Source organism: Rhipicephalus microplus, chromosome X (assembly GCF_043290135.1).
Source record: "Rhipicephalus microplus isolate Deutch F79 chromosome X, USDA_Rmic, whole genome shotgun sequence".
In the NCBI taxonomy this organism is placed as follows: domain Eukaryota; kingdom Metazoa; phylum Arthropoda; class Arachnida; order Ixodida; family Ixodidae; genus Rhipicephalus; species Rhipicephalus microplus.
In genome coordinates, this window is record NC_134710.1 from 309,425,165 (window position 1) to 309,445,779 (window position 20,615).

Genomic DNA, 20,615 nt, shown 5'->3' on the forward strand with positions numbered 1-20,615 from the left:
ATCTTACAACGTAGCTTTCGGGGCATGGATTTTTTTTGGGAGGGGTGATATATATATATATATATATATATATATATATATATATATATATATATATATATATATATATATATATATATATAAGGCTCAATATGCCAGCGTCTCCGTTTGTCACGTTCTCGTGACAAACGGAGATCGCATACTTTTTCAAGGCCTTGCACTCTGAGAGCGAGTGAAGTGGACTTTGCCTAGACCGTTCTTCTCGCCATCGAGTACTTGTTTGCGCAGACGCCTCTAAGGCGTCCTTGGCATGCATGCAGCGATTGCAGGCTTCACTCCACCAAGAAGCCGCGATCATTTTGCGCGATCAGCTTGCTCGACTGCGACGTCGGGTCTCAGTGGCACAAATGTTTGCGCTACTCACGTATATAATAAGGCTACTTGCACTGTTCGGCATAGAGGCGGGAATGGTTTGTGAAGTGCACTTTTGCGGGGCGTGTACGCGTAAATAGTATCGCTGATGCATCGAGAGGTGCCCCTGTCGTGTCTTGGTAGTGTGTAATGTCTGCCCCTTTACGCAGGCGCTGGTTCCTCCTCTTCCTCCTCCTCCTCGCCGGCGTCCAGCTGCGGAGCGGGCGGTCCCTGGTGGCCCAAGGGCCTGCTACAGGTTGACTCTCGGAGGCTGGCCACCTGCCCGCCGGGCTGGCTCCTGTTCATCGTGCTCGCCGCAGCGCTCCTCCGGATAGCAGGTACGCAAGGGAGCGCATTATCTATGCGCGCAGGCTCGTTGTCAATGCCCTTGAAGCCGGTGTCTGGAAAAATGTTTGACCATGTCATGAAACCCCGTAAGAGTGTTGGCATCCTCCCTCGAGGAGAAATACGCCCCTAACGGATCTTCGCTGATCTTGGCTAGCGGATCCTGGCGGCGCTCACGTTGAAAACAGTTCTCTCATTAGTACGCGTATAGTACTATCTCCGACACATGTCGGCAGTGGAGTGACACAGACTCGGATCCGTTACCACTACTATGGGCTTCGGGAACGTGCTGCTCCTCTACCGTGTGTCGCTTGCTCTACTCTTTATGTTGCCTTTCTTCTCTCTGTCAGTACCCTCTATAGCGTTTTCTGTGCTTAGTTGCTTATCACTCCATCGCCTCGCGCAGCGTGCTGCGCTTGTCCAAAGAAAGTGGGATGCCGTCGTCCCGCAGTAGGGAAAAGAATGGCGGATGGGGAGGCAAAGGAGGGCTGCTCGATGCAGCAGCTCTCGCAGTCTTCGGCGTTCCCGCGTACCGTCGCATGCGAGAGTTCCTCGCTCGCCTCGCGTTTTGCTCCTGTATCTTTTTTTCTCTCTCTCTCTCTTCCCCGCCTTTTCTTCGTGATCCCGAGCGCTAACGGGACGTGAGCACGCAGCCTCGCTTGTTCGCGCGTGCGCCGCGGTCGGCCCGTTGTCTCCTCATTGCGCACCGGGACGTGAACGTACGCACGCGCGCGCTGCCAGTGTTGTATTATTGCCCCCCTCCCTCATCCGTTCTCTGCCTGCCTTCGAGGAGGGGAGTCGGGCCGAGAACACCTGGTGACCGGCTTTAGTCCCGAGGGGCGTTCTCTCCCTGCCGTATTATTTTTATGCCTGATTGTTTGCCTGCTTCGGCATCGGGCGCGCTGAGCGCAGCTTTTCGAGCAACGTGGTAAACCCGCGCTCACGCAAGCAATATACCACGACTATTGCAGCAGCGCCTTCCCTTTTCGGCCGGCTTCGACTGTTGCGCGTAGTTTCTTTCTTCCTATATCTGGTACTCGTGCGAGTCGTGTGCGAGTTGAGCTGCGTGATAGCTGGCGTAAGCAACGAAAAAGAAAAGTATGTACGGCAACGGGGGTTCCTTTTGGGTACTTAAAAATCGTGTGCCCTCTTAGCAAACAGTTCACTCAATTCTGCCCGTAGGTTCAGCGCGCTTGGTTTCGGGAATCCTGGCTGCGACCGTCGTGGGTTGAGAGTGCGGACAGGAGCGGGATGGTATGCAGTGCTGATGCTATTCCACCGTGGCAGCATTGTGACGAGTTTAAGGCGTTGAAAGGCTATTTGGAAGGGGCCGTACTTCGTCTGAGCCGAGAATAATTTAGCAAGCGGCCTCTGTGCGGTAATGCCTGCGTTTGATGATGATGGACATTTGGTAGGATTATTTTCCAATTCTGTTCGTTGCTCGCCATCCTCGTTCCCGATTTCTGCAATAGTGGGAGCGTGGCTTCATTCGAGTCAATGACAAAGCGCTGAAAGAATGAACGACATTCGTTAAAAAATGACATAGTTCGCGTCGGCCCGCCTCTGTGGGCACTCGTCGCCGGGTGGTCCTTGTGCCGAAGCTGTTGCTTGGAATTGAAAGGTCACGCGATGTCACTCCCTGGCCCCGCTGTGTGTCGGGGGGGCAAGAGCCGTCGCCGCGGTTGCTGTTCGAGAAAGCCTTTGTGCGCGTTGACCGTCTTGCACTCCACCTTGTCGTGCAGTGCCTGCGGCGGCGTGCGCTGCTCGTAAATCTTCCTTCGATGGCGGTGCTTTTTGAGATTGTCGCAGCTTGGTCGGTCGGTGCCTTTTCTTTCTTCCATCTCGTCGACGCAGCAGCCCGCCGTCTCCGAGCGCTCTGCTGCGGCGTCGTATCCCTGCCCCCCCTCCGCGCGCTGTATTGCTCGCGCTACCCTGCTTCCGTTTTACTCGCCTTTCTTTGCTCCTTCGTCTCTCGGGGACATCGCGGCTTATTTATTTTCTTGCGTGCCCGCGGCTTCCTTGTGCCGGCTGGTGGTTTCCGGGAATCGGCCCGAGCAGAGAAATGCCTTTCCGGGGCCTCCTCCCGAAGGTCGACTTCCTGGTGGCGACCTTGCCTGGCGTGTCCCGCGATTTAATTTTTATTATCTATTTTTTTTGGTCGCGCGCTTTTTGTTCAGTTTGTCGCGGCACGTCAAAAACATACTCCGAAGGGAGGAGTATTTCTAAAGGTCTGTGTATGTCTGTTTTGCAATTTTCGCTCGATATTTACGCGACGTTGTGCGGAATTCGCGGTGTTGCCGAAGGTGACCCTCTTCGATGTATCGAGACGCCTCGCTAGAACATGACGATAGTTATAGCGCGAGAACAAAACGACGACACAGAGACAAGAAGGACACGAGCGGCTTCGTCTGCCTCCTGTTTCTGTGTCGTCGTTTTGTTCTCGCGCTATAACTATCGTCGTGCCATATCAACTAGCCCAAGCTGCCACACCGCTAGAACAGTGACGGTTGGTCAGGCGTTTCGCTTGTGCGCACCACAAGCTATTTTGGATATGGAGGTGTTGAGCGTTTCTCATGTCCCGTTTCCCTTCACGTATGACCGCGTCTGCACGCGCGAACGTTTTTTTCCAGTGCTCCTATTGTATGGCGAGGCTGGTTGGCACTGGGCCTTATGTGTAGAGCCATTGTGGAAGAAATAAAATCTGGCACTAACCTAGCCTAGTATCGAGTGCGCGTCCCTTTTTTGTTTCTGAAAGCGGGGAACACAGTGAATTGGAAGAGCGAAGCGTACGACTACGGTGGAGCGGTGCGTCTGCGCTAGCCCTTTCCTCCACCGCAGATGCTGCTTCTGGGGGTGGCTCTTTTGTTCTAGCACTACTGTTTTACTGTTATCGGGAAAGCCTTCGGGGGCACATTTGTTGTGAAGGACGTAGCTGAGGCTTCGCAATCGAACAGATGAAAGATGACGAGAAAAAGAGGTCGTTCGGGGCCGCACCGCGGAAGAGAGAGCGAGGAGCGTTGCGAGAAAGGAGCACGAACGAGGTGTGCTCGTGTTTTCTTTTTTGTCGGCGATTGCAGCACTGCCAGCGCGTGTACACACACAAGGCTCAGGAGCGTGTGGCGGCGAGCAGCAGCAGGGTATCAGCGGCGATGTCTTAGTTAGACGCGCTCTTCAATTACCGAGTCGTCGAAACGGAACTTGCCGCACCGAAGCCCTCCTGCGCCAGCGGTTGTCTGTGGTGGCCGAAGTGGGGGCGGTGGAAGGCGAAGCTGCATTCCTTTCGCGTGCGGGTGGTCGCGTTTCTCTCCGCGCTGGCCTCCTAAAGAGGTCCGGCTATGCGCGCCGCGGGTTGCGACCTTTCCTGTCTCGCTTTCGGCCGCGGAATCCTCACTGCAACCACCCTCCTGCCCTCGCAAGCCGTCGTCCTCTGGCAACCCATAGTGTGCGCTGCGAGACTTTGCGCGAGAATGCTGCCGGCGCTATCAAGGAGAAGGGCCCATTGGCTACGGTCGCTTCTAATGTGCACGTTTTACGTTTTGCAAACAGACGCGCCGGGGGAGGAAAAAATAAAAATGAGCGCCTCCGAGAGCGAGAGTCGTGCGCGAGGTTAGGGGAGCGAATGCGGGGGGGCAGGTTTGTTGAGGGTCGCGTGTGTGCGGGGGCCCTCTTTCTCGTCACTCGCTGCCGTGGAGCGAGTCGCGACGTCTTCATTTCGCGAGCTGGTCAACCGCCGCTTTTATTGTTTTTTTTTCTTTTGCAATCCATAAGGGACTAACGCCGACCAAAGCGGCCGGGATGACTGTTTCTGCAATTGGGGTCGCCACTCGTTAAATTGTCAACATTCGCGTCACTCGAAACACGCTCTCGTTACCCGAAAAGCGCCCATCCACTACGTTCCGTGGCCGCAGCATTCCTTTAAGCGATTTCAAGGCTCTTGGCAGAAAACAATACTGGCGCACTTCGAAGGACGGAGTTTCCACCGCCTCTTGCGAAAGCAGTTGTGCACGCGCGACAGCGATTTCGAAAGCGGCAAATTCGTGGCGTTGGCCTGTTTGTAATCCTTTTTCTTCCGCTTGCTCAAAAGCAACTGCGTACCTTCAGTGTCCGCCAGTGTCGCAGTGGGGCCTTGGTGGTGGTACTGGTTAAAAGATGAGAAAAGGCACCTAATTTCTGCAACCCGATCGGGAGCACGGCGCAGTGCCTTAGTGGCCTTGCAGGTGGCACTGTGCCTGCTCAGTGAGAGCATCTCGAGTTTTTTTATTGTCTACGTGTTCACACTCTCGGCTGAAAATCCCCCTTTTTTTGCCTACGCGGCATCTGGCACTTCGCCGTTTCCGTGGCACGCGCTTTCTCGAGCGGGCATATCCGTCGAACGGCGGCGGGCCGGCTGCATCCGGGACGACCGCTCCGGAGAACGTCGCGCGCGGAAGCGAGCGCACAATGCGCGCACGCATCCCGCCAGGTCCGGCGCTCTGTTGGCAGGTAGCACAAGGTTTCCCCTGGTGCGGCTTCGTTGCGCACCACGTCCGCGCGCGCCACCTGGGATTCGCGCTGGCGCGCCCGCTCGAGAGCACGCCATTGCGCACAGCTGTTGGTCGCCGTGTGGGGGGGAGGCAACTATAGAGAAATCGCCGCCGAGGAATGCGAACTATCGACTGAAAACTGCGTCAAGTACAGCACGCCACATCAGTGCACACTGTCCTCTGTCAGTCTGGCTTCTTACCCGCCTGCTAAATATATCGGTTTATTTTCACCATAGGCTGTTGAGCCGCTGTCAAGCGGTTCTCTTCCTGTTCGCGCGAAATGGACAGTTGTCTGGGACGTATAGTCGCGCTCAATCTTCCTTGTAACACGGGAGCCCGTGACGTCACAATCTCAGCCGTTGCGCACGGCTTAAAATTGTTCTTATGTGCACGGCTAAACGATATGATCTCATTTAAGATCGTCGCCGATTGATATAAAAGTGTGTAGTTGGGGCAGTAAGTGGAAGCCATGCGCAACGCTCGAATTTTCTACGCCACGCGCTCCCGTGCTGAAAGTCATGTTGAGTGCGATTGTACATTACGACCGTTGGAACGTTTTAACAAACAGTGTTGCCACTGGTTCGTGTTACGTTCTTGTAATGTTACACGGAGCGATCGTTTGCCGTGTGTATATCCCTCCCTTAGATACGGTATTGTTACTCGGCAGAGCAAGGCTCGAATCAATATACAGCAACTGTTTGATGCTGCTGTAGTTGCGTGTCTTTGAGAATCAATATATATTCCAGAACGAGGCGAACGGTTTTCAGTGTGCTCAGGTAGTCGAGACATTTAGCACTTAACACGCGCTCATACATCCCCCTCTGTGGTTTGTCTGCCTGTAGACCGTGTCTAGACACTACTTCGGCAAAACGAATGATTTACGCTCATGGCTCCAGTATATATGTCGAAGGGCACGAGCGCCGTTTACCCTGAGAGAGATGTGCTTGTTCCTACCCTTTTCCACACCTATTAAAAGAAAATGCTGAGCGGCAGAAAGATCTATACGGCTTGTTTCTGCAGGGGTTTATTTGCGCCAACTGACCTCGACGCAAATCCACTCCTCTTTGCTGCCAAAGCTTTCCCGGGGGCGCCGCAAAGTCTTTACGACGACTTAGTTAAACGTGGTTCTTGCTTGTGCGCGCTGGCTGCTGCTGCACCATGTGGGTGACGCCGTGTCGTTCAGCTCGGGTGAAGCCGCGGCCTCCTCGATTGGTCACCTCGTCGTTGGGATATAGCATAATGACGCCGGTTTTGTCGCGTATCAGCCGGCACCGCTTGTGTGAACGCGCCCCTCTCTGCCCAGAGTTCGTTCGCCCCGCGCCGAAAAGCGAGAGGCGCGCACGCTCAAGTCGCGCGATATGTGCCGTGCTGCAGTGTATTCAAGCCCGGCAGTTGTAGTGAGGAGGGCTGTGCGGCGCCACCAGCGCTGTCGGCCGGCGACACGGGTGAAGGCTCCCTTGCTCGGCTTGGCCGCTCAGCCGTGGCGCCTTGTTTCCCCTTGGCTGGCTGGACCTCTCCTCTGGCCGGACGGTGATTAGGGCCCCCGCGGCTACGCCGAGCGCTGCCCCTTTTTTTTTCGTTCCCGTGCGCGGCCCCCGAGAGCGGTCTGTGCTACATACGCGTCCTGGCGTGTTGCCGCCACCAGCGGACGTCTCTCAAGTCGCCCGAGCACCGGCGTCTCGAGCGGCGACCGGTGGCGTCCGTGGCCAGCGATGTCGACATTGGACGTTCTCCACTTGCCTCGGCTGGAGATTCACTGCTGTGCCAGAATCGTTTGGCTAGCGTCATCGTCGCGCGTCGTTTATTGCCCTGAACCGAGCTTAGCCCAGCAAAGACAGACGCCAAGGCATGGCACGTGGAAGGGCTGCAGGGTGTTTACAGATAAATTTCGTGCAGGTATAGTTGATTCCAACTGGAGCCTGCCACGAACTTGCTGCATTGAATATCGCGCGCACTTTTTCACTAGCAGGCACGCGGACAACGGCGTCGTTGACGAGCAGGTATGGCGGGGGTGGTTGGTCGCTCACGACACGATCCGTCGTCCGCGTGTCTCCACACGTCATGTCTCGTTCGTCAAAAGCGACCCGTGTCGGCCACTTTAAGCGGTCCCTTATTAAGGGGGCGTGGTTCTTGCAAACACATTCATTGTGCGTCATCGCGTCTACCCCCCCAACCTGGCTGGCCCCACTCCTTCCCTTCCCGGCGGTCGGCGCACACACAACGCCCTGTCTGTTGGCCCGCTTGACTCCGCGTCGGGAACAGACCGTGCATGCGGTTGCCGCCGCCTATGTTTGTTCCGGCCAAACGCCCCTGTGCAGTGCGCATAACCCTGGCCGCTGAAGAGAATAGAACGCACCACCCCCGCCGTGTAACTCTCCCCCTTTCTGTCGACTCCGCTCGCTCCGGAGTGGGAACGGGTGAACCCCTTCGCGGAAGCCGAGGGCACCTGTCCCCTCAGCTCCTATTTTAGTTATTCGAGCAATTAAGGCGCCTATTGCTTGTCACATGCTCGTTTAAGGGGGCGTTACAGGGATGGCACTCGGGGACATCCTCGATAATGTCGGCCTGCCTACTGACGGCATCGTCGGCATCATTCCTGTGGTTCAGTTTGCACCCCACAATCACACCAAGGGCCGCATGTAACGAGATTGCGCAACACCATCGAGAGACATGGATGACGGGTCTCAGGGGTGGGAACTATTGTCTACGTAGTCCACCTCCTCTGTACCGCAACGGACAAGGAAGCGCGCGGACGAACGCTGTTAGAAAATAAGAAATGCGACGCCAGAGGTTGTTGCGGCAGCGACTGTTGGCGCTAGTTCAAAAGGAAGGGTGCGATCTGCGTTCGCCGATGCGTGGCCATCATCGCTGTGCGTCGAAGGGCCGCATTGCTGTGGAATTCTTGCGGCCTTCTGCGCCAAAGTGAGGGAAGGTGAGACGACTATGGTTTGAATGTGTCGGTGGGTGTGCCAGTCTATCGAGAGTGTTGTGTGTAAAACGCAGAGGACCGTGCCAGTTGCGTGTTTAGCACAGATGATCGTTGTTTTGGTGAACTATACAGCACGGCCTTTCCCAATTAATTGGCATAGCAGTCGGATCTTTTGTAGAGTCCTCGTGGAGAATGCGATAGCCTTCCCACTGCCCCTCCTCCTTCCACACCTCGTCTTTTGCAGCAAGATAGCTCTACAACGTTGCCAGTTGTGCACCTTCCTGCTCATTTAACGCGCCAAAATCCGCCAGGATCTCAAGATGCTCGTTCGCCTTTACGCCTTGCTGACGCGGCCATCTATATCTGCACAAGGTCTTGCGGTGCTGCTTTCTTGTCGGGGCGGCGGCTGCAGTGCTGCGCGTCGCTCTTCGGGGTCGTAGGAGGGGGAGTTTCGATATCTCGGGTTTCCCCCTTTTATTTTCCTTCCGCGAGCCGTGCTTCGTGACGGGCGATCCGAGGCCCTGGCGTCGTCAAAGAATAGCGCTCCGGCAAGCTATCTATATAAGACCGGGCGGCAGTAGTCACGGAGCCGTTGGCGACGTCCGACGTGCGAGGTGACAAATGAAATCTCCCTGCTGCTCTCTCTTTTCTGCTGCCCTCGTCTTTCTTGTGCCGCCGCCTTCTTACGAGGAGCGCTCTTCACGCACCTCATTCACCCCCCTTGTACTCGCGTTTTTTGCGCTTTTCTGCAGCCCTGGTGCACGTTCTCCCCGTTTTGCTGCCTGGAGCAGGCGGCTTCCGTTTCCGCCCCTGTTTCCGGTTGGAGAGGAAACGAGACGGTCCGTTCGACCCAACGTCGTGCTCTGGCTTTTTGCGTTTTCGTGCCGTCTCCATTTCGTCTGCACAGAAGCTCTTCTGCGCCCCCTCGGCGTCGTCTGCTCCCTCCCCGTACAACCGAGCCCAACTTACACCCCGTGTCCTTCTTGCTACCGCGGCTTGATCCAGCGTCGTCTCGCTCTTTGCAGTCGCGCGCCTTCCATGGACCAGTCCCTCGCCATGTTTGCTATATCGTTGTACTTCTTTAGGACTTTGTGGTTTGCCTCTGTTTGCGCCAAGATTATTTCGCTCGTGCATCTGTCTTGGTCTGTACCCTTGGTTGTGGGTTTTTGCTTCCATCACTGTGCTTCAGTATTCGTGCGGCTCCTCTCAGTGGGGAGGATTGACTGAAGGTATAAAAGATACCGATAAAAAAAGAAACTTGTGTTCGGTACAGCAATGAAAAGAGAAATGTACGTTTGTTCTTTTGATAGCGTTAGTCCCGATTGTCGCTACTCTTGAGGCATGGCCTGAGCGTTATTTGTTCGTCCGTCTATTCCGCGCATATAGTGATGCGATCTTAACATCTGGCTTTTCTCCGTCGCGTCAGTTATCCTTTCATGAAATCGCTATTGAATTTATCTCTCTTCTTGTATGAAAGTTTGCACAATTTGTGTAAAATGCAGGCTGACCTATGTGCTCTGTAACCGTTGCCTCGTTGGCTGAGTAGGTGCAGTTCTCACCGTGGCCTCCTGTAGGCTTGGTAGCGAGGATGACCTCTGGAGAGGCCAGTGCTGTGAGTAGTGTAGTGAACGACGTCACGTGACCCGCTTATGCCGTCGTCAGTGCACTGCTCTTGCTTTAATCCCAGAGTCGGTTAATTTTCTAACTTACAGGTTTGTTTATACGCTCGTTGCCGCATTGCCGGGTGCATTCGAGTGAGCTTGATAGTGAATGAGCCCTTCCAAAACGTCGCGGCGCCCATACACTTGACTGATAGAACTGAAATTGGGGAAACAACTCGGCATTCATCTTTGCACTCAGCGGCCACTTTTATTTATTTATTTATTTATTTATTTATTTATTTATTTATTTATTTATTTATTTATTTTGAACGTCAGTGCATCCGCAAAGATTTCGCGTCTGAAATTCGCGATAATATGTTAGGTATGTATGACAGTGCACTTCGCGGGTCTGTAGGCACATTAGTTTATTGCCTTCATTTGCACCAGGTTGAAAAGAATGATTCCCGAAGCGTGTAATCACAGCAACCATTCGGTTCGGCCCTTGTGTGGTTAAAGGAACGCATCTACTTCTCGCCCCTGGTGTGAGTTTTAGTGCATACGCTAAGAAGCAGTGGGATGCATGTTCGATAATGTGGAGAATCGGGAAGCAACCAAGCATTGATTATCGGATATACGGTGAGAACATTCGCGAAAACGTTTTGTGTACTACGTTCGGGTTGATATCTGGTGAGTTCAACATGTGACTTTCCGGGAATGTACACATATGAATTCGCGACGCCTATTCAGGCCAGGCCGACAGGCCTTTCCCAACTGTCTGCAGCTCATGGCGGCGAGAATGATTTTGTCCTGATGGTGCCATTTTGCGTTGGATATTCGGACGTCTCTACTGTTGGCAGCCGTGATGCATTGAGCTGCTGGTAAACAAATTGGTGGATGCCAGAGACCAGCAGAGTCACTGAAAACAAGTAATTAAGAGTCGAGCAAACGATGCGAGCAGGTATGATTGCAAAGTTCGCGCATCACATCAGTGAAAACGCCCCGCGCAGGGAAGTGCGTGTAGCGAAAGCGAGGATTAGGGTTAGAAAAATATATGCGGGTCAAGTTCCGCTTCTTGATATATATGTCTTACAAATAATCTTCCAGTAATCATTCTGGTGAAAGTACACAGCAAGCTGCATTTACCACGGTTGTTGTGAAGAGTAAATTTTTTTGCGGCAAAAAAAAAGCTCTTAGGCACCCTTAAGAAAGGTCAAGCGAATTTTAACCAACGCCAACACGTCGTTTCCCGTCGGCCATTTCATACCGCTCTGAAAGCTATAGGGCGAGGTGTTGCCCTCAATTCTGCGCGACAGTCCACACACTGAACAAAACGTGATCTCTGGGCTGCGCACTTTCCGCCCAAGAGACAGGTGCACGTTATCGCGCTTGCCTCACTAAACATAAATGTTCGCGTAACGTGAGGAGGCTTTGATTTACAGATTACTAGATGATCTTCACATCAACTCACCTTTTACCAGAGCGCCTCTTTGCGTTGTGCGTCCATGGAGCCATGCGCGCGTGCTCCGTCGCAACAAAGAGCACACAAACATCTTTGTTGGTAAACCCTCAATAGATTTGTTTCGCAGCTAATACAAACGCATCCGACGATTGTGAAGCGAGAACAGCCTGAATCGTGAGAGTGTTCGAACACTTCGCACAGTCGGTACCGTGTGATCTCGTTTCATATACGTCACAGAAAGATTGTGCCCATGGGTATGTCCTCGCACTCCAAATGGCGCTCTGCCGCGGGAGTCGCGCGGCGACGGGATCCGCGTCTCCCAATCATTTGCTTTTCCCTCTATCTCTTATATATTCCCTCCTTATCCATTCCCCTGTGAACCACTGCTTAGGATGTCGCACTTTGATGCAGACGGTTGCGGGGTTCGCTTTTCTCTTCCTTTCTTGCTTCTCTTCACTCTTAGCCCGTGACCGCGGGAGTTATGCTGCGAGCCACGCAGTATATATGTTTCTCGCAGCAGTGTATATAGGTTTTTTCGCCGTTTGCATTTCACGCTGTTGAGCATACCCGGAGCTGTCCTTTCGAGTGACTCAGTGGGAGCAGTCATCGGTGCTTTCAGTGAAGTCTAAAATGTCGCAGGAAACGAACGCTCGTGCACAACAGTTTTCGGAATGCGGAAATTGAGGGCAGAAGAACGCATGTTCTTTTACAGCTTAAACACCCATCGTGGGGCTGACACATTGTGAAATATTCGCGCAGCTTTTCCCGTTTCGGTATTCTGTGAGATTATTATTATTATTGTTATCGCTGCATCTTTTGCATAGTTTTAGCTGTACTCTGCGTCGACTCACTAAGGTGACGTTTGCGAGCTGTGAAATAGTAGACAGATGAAAACAACAAAGGTGCAGAAGCTGCGCATGTCGTTGTATCTAATACGAGCCTGCGGTCATTTCGCTAACTACCCCGTGCAGGTGGTTGTTGCACGAGCGTTTACCTAACGGCCGCTTTGATATGCCCGCGTGGCCTCGCGTCTTAGCGGCGCGGGTTTCACGGACGTCCGGTCTTCGCGCGCCGCCCTGCTTTGCCGCTCGGGATGTTCGCGTTCGTTTAGCCTCGCAGGCGCGACTCTGCAGGCAAATCGAACGGGCGATGCGAGCCAGGTTGCGAGCCTTGAGAAACCCAAGGGCGGCTGTGTAGACCCCATGCCTCTTCGCGGCGGTTGGTTTCGTCTCCTTCACCAATGGCCTCGGGTTTCGTGGATCGGGTGGTGTTGCGGGGTATCGGGGGAGGACTGCTGACCATCCACCTCCTTACCCGGCCCACTCTTTAATGGCTCGCTTTAATCGATGCACCACGCCGTAAGCGTCGGTCGGCGAATAGCCCCGCCGATTCATCTGCACGGTGTCTCTGCCAGACCCACGGCAGTTTTGCAATTCGCCTTATCCGCATTTAAGGCCGCGTAACTTTTTGTTGGCGCCGTAACTGGCTGCGATTTATTATTTTCCTTGGTCGTTTCACAGTCACGCGTTCCTGTAAGTGTACTGCATCAAAACTGCCTGCGTAAGGTGAGTTTGTAATGATTCGAACTTGAATGCAAGGACATCATGACAATGGCGGAAATGAGAACGAAACAACACGAGCGCAAATGTGCAGTAACAAGTGTTTCACACCCGCACGATGCGCCAGTCTTGAGCGAGGGTTGCTCGTCAAGTGTCCCCATTATCCCGGCTAATTAATTTTTTTGTTTTCCGTACAGGCGATAAAAAATGCGCGCACTCACTCCGTTATCGACTGCACGAAAGCGCCAGGTGTTGATATGGGGAATTAAATTATCGTGTAGTCCCCCCCCTTGAAACGAAAGCAAAATGGTTGGGAAGGCCGCAAGCTGGACGTGTGTGCATTCACGTGTGCTCTCCCACAAAGTTACCTTCGTAGCGACTACCATCTACTGTTGACGACTGCATCCACATGCCCGTGCAAAAACGTATGTGTGTGGACGTGCACGCATACACACGCCTACTCGCGCTTGGGTTGTTTGCCGGGTTTTACCATGCGCGGGTCCACCATTACAGGGGGTCGCAAATGCGTGTGTACGGAGCGAAATACCCAGGCACACGCAGCGTGGGTCATAATGGTCTCATTCGTAATATTGTCCGCTCGCGGATGGCGGCGGTACATGGCATATTCACCGTAATGACAGCCGTTTGTCCGGCAGCATATTGAAGCGTGATCGCTTCCCGACATTCGCTATATGCGATTTTCCTTGCGTAGCGGGCGGTACCGACGCATGTAAGTTAGTTCCTTGTTGTACAACTCCATGGCGGGGTCTTGGATGTTATTGGAAGCAAGCGCCTCGGCGCGGCTGTTTGCCCACCGATTGCGGATATATCCAAGGTCGACCTTTGAACAGCAGCAACGCGTACAGGCGGGATACCAAAACGGAATCCCGATATCTCTCTCTTTCGGCGTTGGCAACGTGTTGCGAAGACGAGCTTCGCCACGCGGAAGTCGCTACGTAATGGCACTGCGGTGTGAAACCGCCGGGTGGACTCTCGTGCTTTCGCCGCTTTCGGGTCGGGGCCAGATCCTCGCCGTCGTTTGTACACGCGCTTTTTCACCGGTGCCTCGACCGTCGGGCGGCGCGACGTTCGGGATTTGCACGCTTCCTTTCTTGCACCGGTCCCCTCTTGCGTCCTCCTCGCCTAGAGAGCAGACCATCTGCCGAGCCGGCGTGCGCCATGTGCTGCATTGCTGTACGCCAAGTTGCGTGGCGCGTGTCTCGGATATGAAGGAGGCAGGGGGCAAAGAGGGGATGGGGCACCCCTCAGAACGAACCACCCTCCCTCCTTTTTTTGCCGTCCCGGCCCCCTTCTTTTGCTTTCTTCGGGCTCCGTTTTGTGCCTCAGTTCACCCCTGCGGTCCGCTTTGGTCCCGACGTATGAATCGGCTGTAGCACTCTTCGTTATTTTTTTTTATCCATCAAGTTTTCTTTTTTTTTTTTTTGCCTTGTCGCTAACATTTCGTGCGCATTAATATTTCACTGGCCTGCTGCTCTCGGGCTTATTTATTTTCTACCCATAGTTATCCTTGTATACTCGTGCGCTTCTTACGATTTCCGTATTGGATCTCCTGCGATTTTGGAGAGCAGTTTTAGCGCAGGTATTGTGCTGGCGGGTGTTTTTTAACCGGCGTGCCTTTCTGCATTTTTTTTTCTAAAAGTTTCTAACACTTCGCCCCCCCCCCCCCCACCCACCCGTGAAGCCTTCATCTCGCAATTTTTTTTTCATTCTTTTAATACATTGTGTTTGTTCGGTGTTGCTTCTAATTCTTTTCATCCGTTATTTGCCCACCGGGTCACCGCCAAGCGTATGTTCGTGATTCAGTCTCAGCTGTGCGTATATATAGATCTGGAGCGGGTCATCGGCGCTCAAGTGGTGGCGCCCATGTTCGGGCAGTGAAGACAAACCTCTGTGCACCACACGCGATGGAGTGGTCACGAAACCCACGAAGTGATTCGAGCCGGGACATTTTTTTTTTTTTTTAGGTAACCAAGCGCCGTTTCAATTATATTTGCACCGAAAACGCTCAACGCTGTTACGTCGTCAAGTATTTGCTGGTGTGTGTCAGCACAACCGTGAGTGCTCGGTAATTGTTTGTTGCAGTATACGAACTCTCTTCTAAAGATATTTGTTCAGTTTCGGGGCGTATGCTTTTTGTGACTGTAGCTGCTTTGTAGAGGCATATCATGTGTCAAGGCTAATCTGTTTCTGCGTGCACACTACGTAAGTGCGGGTTAGCAACGCCTGCTTTGAGTATATCAGCGTAAAGAACGCAGTCTGTTCAGTCAGCGCGAGTGTAGAAATTCCTCACTACTTTTGCGGCAGTGATTTCTCCCTTTTCTGACCTCAGTTCGACAAGCCCGTCTCCGTTCAACTGGGCCAGCCGCTAATGTAAAAGGCAAATTGAAAAAAAAAAAAAAGGACAAGAAGGTATGACGTCCTCGCGTCACAATGGCGTCTAGGGCTCACGGGGCACCGTGCCTGGCGCGCGGTCCTGCTTTATTTTATAGCCCGTGAAATGCGCTCGTGTTGCGCGCGCTGTTTGCTCGCCTTCCCCCTCCACTGCGAGGAGCTTGATGTACGGCCCTACTTACGGCCTCAGCCCCCGTTGTGCCGTGATGTAGTGGCGCTGCACCTCGCTCTGTGCTCAATCCCATCGCGCTTTCTTCGACGTCTCCCTGACAACGCGGGTAGCAAACATGGCCGCAGTTTATGGACGGGCTACCTCCTCCTCCCGTGGAGCACCCTGGGTGCGCACTTTTATAGGCGGAAGACGAACCGCGGCTCGACTCAGATGCCGGTTTGTTATGCCGCCTCCCTCTTTTGGGAGCGTTTGCCCACTTCGTTTGCTCATGCGCTAGATCGCGTGGCTTTCCCCGCGCCCATTTTGCGCAACACGTGTCTCGAACGACACTTTAGGGAACAGGTTGCCGACACGCACTGCGTTGTTGTGACGGGAGATTTCCGATGCCTTTCAAGAAAAAAAAAAAGTCGTTTTCAATGTTTACGATCGAGTGGGGAGCTATCCCCTACCGTCCCCTGTGCGGCTTTCAGCTGACGCGTGCGTGGCATTTGTTCTGTGTCGTGGTCTATTTCTCTGTTGGCACATCTTATCGCAAGCGTCACACACGCGCTAAGCTCAACCGCGGTCACGGTTTTCTTGAATCCCCACTTTCGAGCCGCGTTGCTTGGAATCGGCCGTGTTGACGGTTCCTGTTCACTTCGCGCAGGCTACTTAGCTATGCACCCCTTTTCTTTGCAACCCTACCGCTGTGGTGCTTTTTTTCTTTCTGGGGCTGCGGGCGCCTTTTTCCGCAGTCGTGCCCTCGCTGACTTTGGGCCCCGTCGGTCGCGTGCCGCCTTGTGGCTTTTGCCCCCTCCTCCGTGGAAGCTATTTGCCTAACGACCTCGTCCCTGAATGTCGATGCGTGTGACTGATTCGACGCGGCCTTTCGATGCGTATCTTGTGATGGTGCCGCGCGGCAAGTGCGGCCTCTCAGGTGTGCGTTGCGTGCGTAGTTATTTAGTTTGGCCTTTTTTTTTCTCGTATTGCGTATCGGAACTCCGCTTACCCTGCGTGGTTTGGGGGACAGCCGCTGACGTGAACGGCCACGAATGACATTGTTGTTCAAGGTGGCTGCCGTCGCGCAGTGTGTTTTGCTTCTTTGTGTTGACCTTTCCTCTCATTCCTCCATCTAGTCAACTTGGAGCGCTACACCCGTAGAATAACCTTTCGGCTGCACGAAAAGGTTATCCAAGTCGGCGACTTGGACGAGTTCGCACCGGCTGCTGTCGTGTGGCGTTGGCGTCATTCCAAAACAGCCTTTATCAGCGCTCAGTTAGTGTGGCCTCATTGGGGCTAATGCTGATAAAACCCACGAATACCTTAGCTAAGTCCATCGGCTTTAGCTTCGTTCGCGTCTTCGTGATGCTTGGGGAACGAACTCGCTACTGTTGCGCAGAGGGTGTGCACTCGTGTTTACAGCTCTGTGGCAGGTGGTTCTGCGGGCACGCTGCGGGAAATTCGGTGCTCGGTCTTTCGTTACTGCCACCTTGGCGAATGAGTGTTGCGGGCATGGGCGACTGTTGGGGAATCATAACCGAATTTCGCCGAAGCGGGTTGGACATGCTTAGCACTTAGAAGTTTCGTCGTGCTAGCTTCAGCGAACCAATGTGGGGGCAAGAACAGCTTATACAAAGAGCTCCGTCTCGAGGTAACTCGTTTCCGTATGGAATCGCGTGGCAAGTAGCGAAGGGTTTACTGCTCCGTATACTGGGACCTTCTGAGGTTGTGGCGTTTTCCAGCGTGTGCCCTCACGGTTGTAACAAGCCCAGCCGCGGCTGTTGCCATGGCGGCCCTACATATAAGTAGCTTAGCGTTTTTGGTGCATAGTTGTGATGTGCTTAGTGGTTATCATTGCGCAGTTAGTAGGCCAGCGCTGCTTCATATGATAGCATTTCACCAGACGCACAAGTGACATTGCGGATACCTCGCCCCGCCGCGGTGGTCTAGTGGCTAAGATACTCGGCTGCTGACCCGCAGGTCGCGGGATCGAATCCCGGCTGCGGCGGCTGCATTTCCGATGGAGGCGGAAATGTTGTAGGCCCGGGTGCTCAGATTTGGGTGCACGTTAAAGAACCGCAGGTGGTCGAAATTTCCGGAGCCCTCCACTATGGCGTCTCTCATAATCAAATGGTGGTTTCGGGACGTTAAACCCCACATATCAATCAATCAATCGATACCACGCGCTTCCGCTGGGCGTTCGTGCACTGGGCACTTGCGTATGCAACGTGGGTGTCATGTTCATTTCATTGCCGGTCCTTAACAAAGCTCGGGCGTGTCGTGTACATCCTCCGTTTTTCTTCTCCCAATTCACCTTCGTGTTGCGCGAGGCAGGAGTGTCCTTGCTGTTGAAACGAGAACCCGCCGCGCGCGCCAGTGTCGCCAACCGGCGGCCCATTTGCGTCTCCTTGTCCCGCGTGTGTCTACGTGATGCTGCTTAACAGCATCGGGCCAAATTCAAACGGGAAGTCGGGTTTTCCTTTCTTTATACTGTGGTATACGTACTTCCGAACGGCAAACAGACGTGTGCGCCCCTGTAGGATTGTGGGCCGCTGGATTCGAAAACGACAGTCTAAATGGATTCCTAACGAGGAGTGATTGCTCCCGTTTCTTTCCCGGCTTCCTTGCCTTTTGCGCTAACTGCGTGCGCGCGTGTGCTGCACGAAGGTGACGACGGTTCAAGGCCAAGCTGCTCTCTCTCTTTAGCAGTCCTCTCCCGATTTTGAAGCCGTGCTGGTGTGGTATTCAAACTCCGAGTGCCCTCCCTCTCCGTTTGAGGGCCGGCGGCAAGCTGGGGTTCGCGTTCTTCTTTCTCTCTTTTCGTGGTGGGGTGGTGTCATCGTCGTCTTTTCTCTCCGCCACATTCTCTCTCATGTGCATCGGGCTCACTCGGGTACCAGCTTTTGCTGTTTTCTTGGCTCCGTTTCGCCGGTTTTGGTGCGCGAAGGCGAAGAAAAATGAAGCTAGCCGAGTGGAAAGTCAAAGAACGAAGGGAGCAGGAGAGGTTCGACGAGGATGAGGATATTGTTGGGGAAGGGCGGTGGTGGAGATCCGAGCGGACGGCCGATTGTCGCCTCGTCGCGCGTTCAAGTGTCGTCTGCTGCTGTCGCCGCGCAGCACCTGGCGAATGTGTGTTCTTTGGTGCGCATTTTCTTCGCCTGTATTGCAGCTTGCTCTCTCCCAGTTCCCCGCCTCCTGCTTAGCCGCCGATCGCTGCTGTCTGCTTCCCCCCCCCCTTTTTTTTTTCTCTGGAGCCGCTCCTTTTGTGAAACCGCGCGCGTGCGGCGGAGCTGGCCTTCCTTTTGGCTCCTTTTTGCCGACTACTTGAACATTGCGCAGTGTTGTGCTTGTTTCTATTTGAAGCGGAAGCGAAGCAACTTACTGTTACAACAAAGTCGCCTTTACGTATATCCCCCCCCGCATTTGCTGTGTGTTGTACAGCCAATCACTCGTTGTTGAGTTGCTGATGGCGCAGTTGCGCGTCGCCTAGAACACTTGATGAACGAGCGCTCTCTCATCTCCTTTCGGGAAGAAATGCTTCCAAGAACTTTAGAACATATAGATTGCTATCGCCACTTCGTTGTAAATATTTGACCACTGTTAGCAATAAAGACGTTTTTTTTTTTTTTTTTCTGGTAAGGCAGCTCAGTTCGCGTTCAGATTGTGTGCTAGTGGTGGTTTCGTCTTCGGCGCGAAGAATTTCCGAAGAGTTCGTGCGCCTTCCGAAATTCGAATTATTGCCTCCTTCATTTGGTCATCGCCGACGTGCCGTACCGCAGTACCGTTTCTAACCATTCGCACCATTTTTCAGCAGCTTACGCATCTTCTTCGGGCAGGCTTTGCTTTCAACGGCGCCTGACGGCGTAGTTCCTGCAACCGCAGACCAGAATTGGTGGGGAATCTGTAGGTAACTTGACGGGCGAGACGTACAGGCGAGGTGCCTTCTCGCCCCAAAGAAACGGCAGTAGCGTCGTCGTGCATGTTACGGAGTTGCAGCTCTTCGAAAACCCCTATCGCGCAATCTCAATTGTATCGTTCTTCAAAGCCGAGGTCTTTGGGACAGCCTCGCGCCTTTGGCCAAGATTAACCGACACGCTTGCGTTCTCCTCTCGAGCTAATACTGCTTTGGAAGGGAATAAAAAAGAAATAGTCAAAGACTGAGGCAGGGGGTGCAGAAATTGAGAATAAAGACCGCGCGGCAGAGAAAGAGAGGCGGTGCGTTGAGTGGTGCCGTCCTCATCGGTGCGTGCCCTGTGCTCGCCAGATGTTTCCCGGCTGTTTTGGCGAAGGGCGCGTGCGCGCACGCCTGGCGCGCGCCGCTCTTCGCCTTTCCGAGGCCGCGCTTCCCTTCCTTCTTCGTGTGTCGCCTTTTTGGTGCGTTATTTTACTCTCTCGCCGGTCGGCCCGTTTCTGCGCGGACATTCTTCTTTTCTCCGCCTCACTGGCTTTTGAAAACTGCTGCTGCCGCCGAGGTGGAGTGCCCCTGGGCGAGAGAAAAGGAAGTCCTCCTTGCCATCTTTCCGTCCGTCCCCCCCACTCCTCCCCCAACCCGGGAGTGACAGGTGGACGGTCGCCCAAGGACCCCCCTCCCCCCCCCCCCGACGAAATGGCTCTGTTCGTAGGGTCAGCTCTCGATGGCAGCCAATTTCGAGCAGCTATTTTCTTCCAACTCCGCCCAATTAGTGGTGAAATTGATTTGAAGCCAGAGACGTCGGCGACATAAATACAAGCGGCTTACGTGGGGCCCACTGTCGCTTTGGCGGCGCCTATTTGGGTGTCCATCGAGTTTTTTGCGCACACAAGTGACTTCGGCCTGCCAAAGAAATAGCTTCGGTGGCACTTAAGCCCGGCCTGGTTGTGGACGCACGCACATGGACGTGATTGCGTATGATTTCTTTGGGCCAGGCATTTTCAAAACTCTTTCATTAGAGGCGCGAACATTTATCAGTGCAACAGTTGTACCTTCCCCCCCCCCTTATTTTGCAGCAAAACGTGAAATATGAAATTAGTCTAATGAATAAATGATGTACTGTCGCTTAGGTGTTCACCATCAGCCGTGGGAAACTTTACTACTTTTTTTTTAATTTTATCGTATCAGTGTTTTCGCCCTCGCACTTTTCCGCGTATACGACGCTGGCCAGCCGTTACATTTCGGCCACTCTTAAAGAGCTACGATTTCTTTTATCGAAAAACCTATCGAAACCTATCTATTTTGTACAAAAACCTACTATTTACAGCTCCACCAA

The 20,615-nt window shown here is 53.5% G+C and overlaps 1 protein-coding gene across 3 annotated transcripts in view; it reads left to right on the top strand.

Annotated features, from left to right (window-relative positions):
- Positions 1-20,615, top strand: part of LOC119161327 (protein spitz) — a 153,617-nt gene that overhangs the window by 114,852 nt on the left and 18,150 nt on the right. For all 3 annotated transcript variants that reach the window (XM_037413738.2, XM_037413737.2, XM_037413736.2), the window contains one exon: positions 561-728. In XM_037413738.2, the coding sequence (XP_037269635.1) occupies positions 561-728 (168 nt within the window). The remainder of the gene's footprint in view (positions 1-560; positions 729-20,615) is intronic.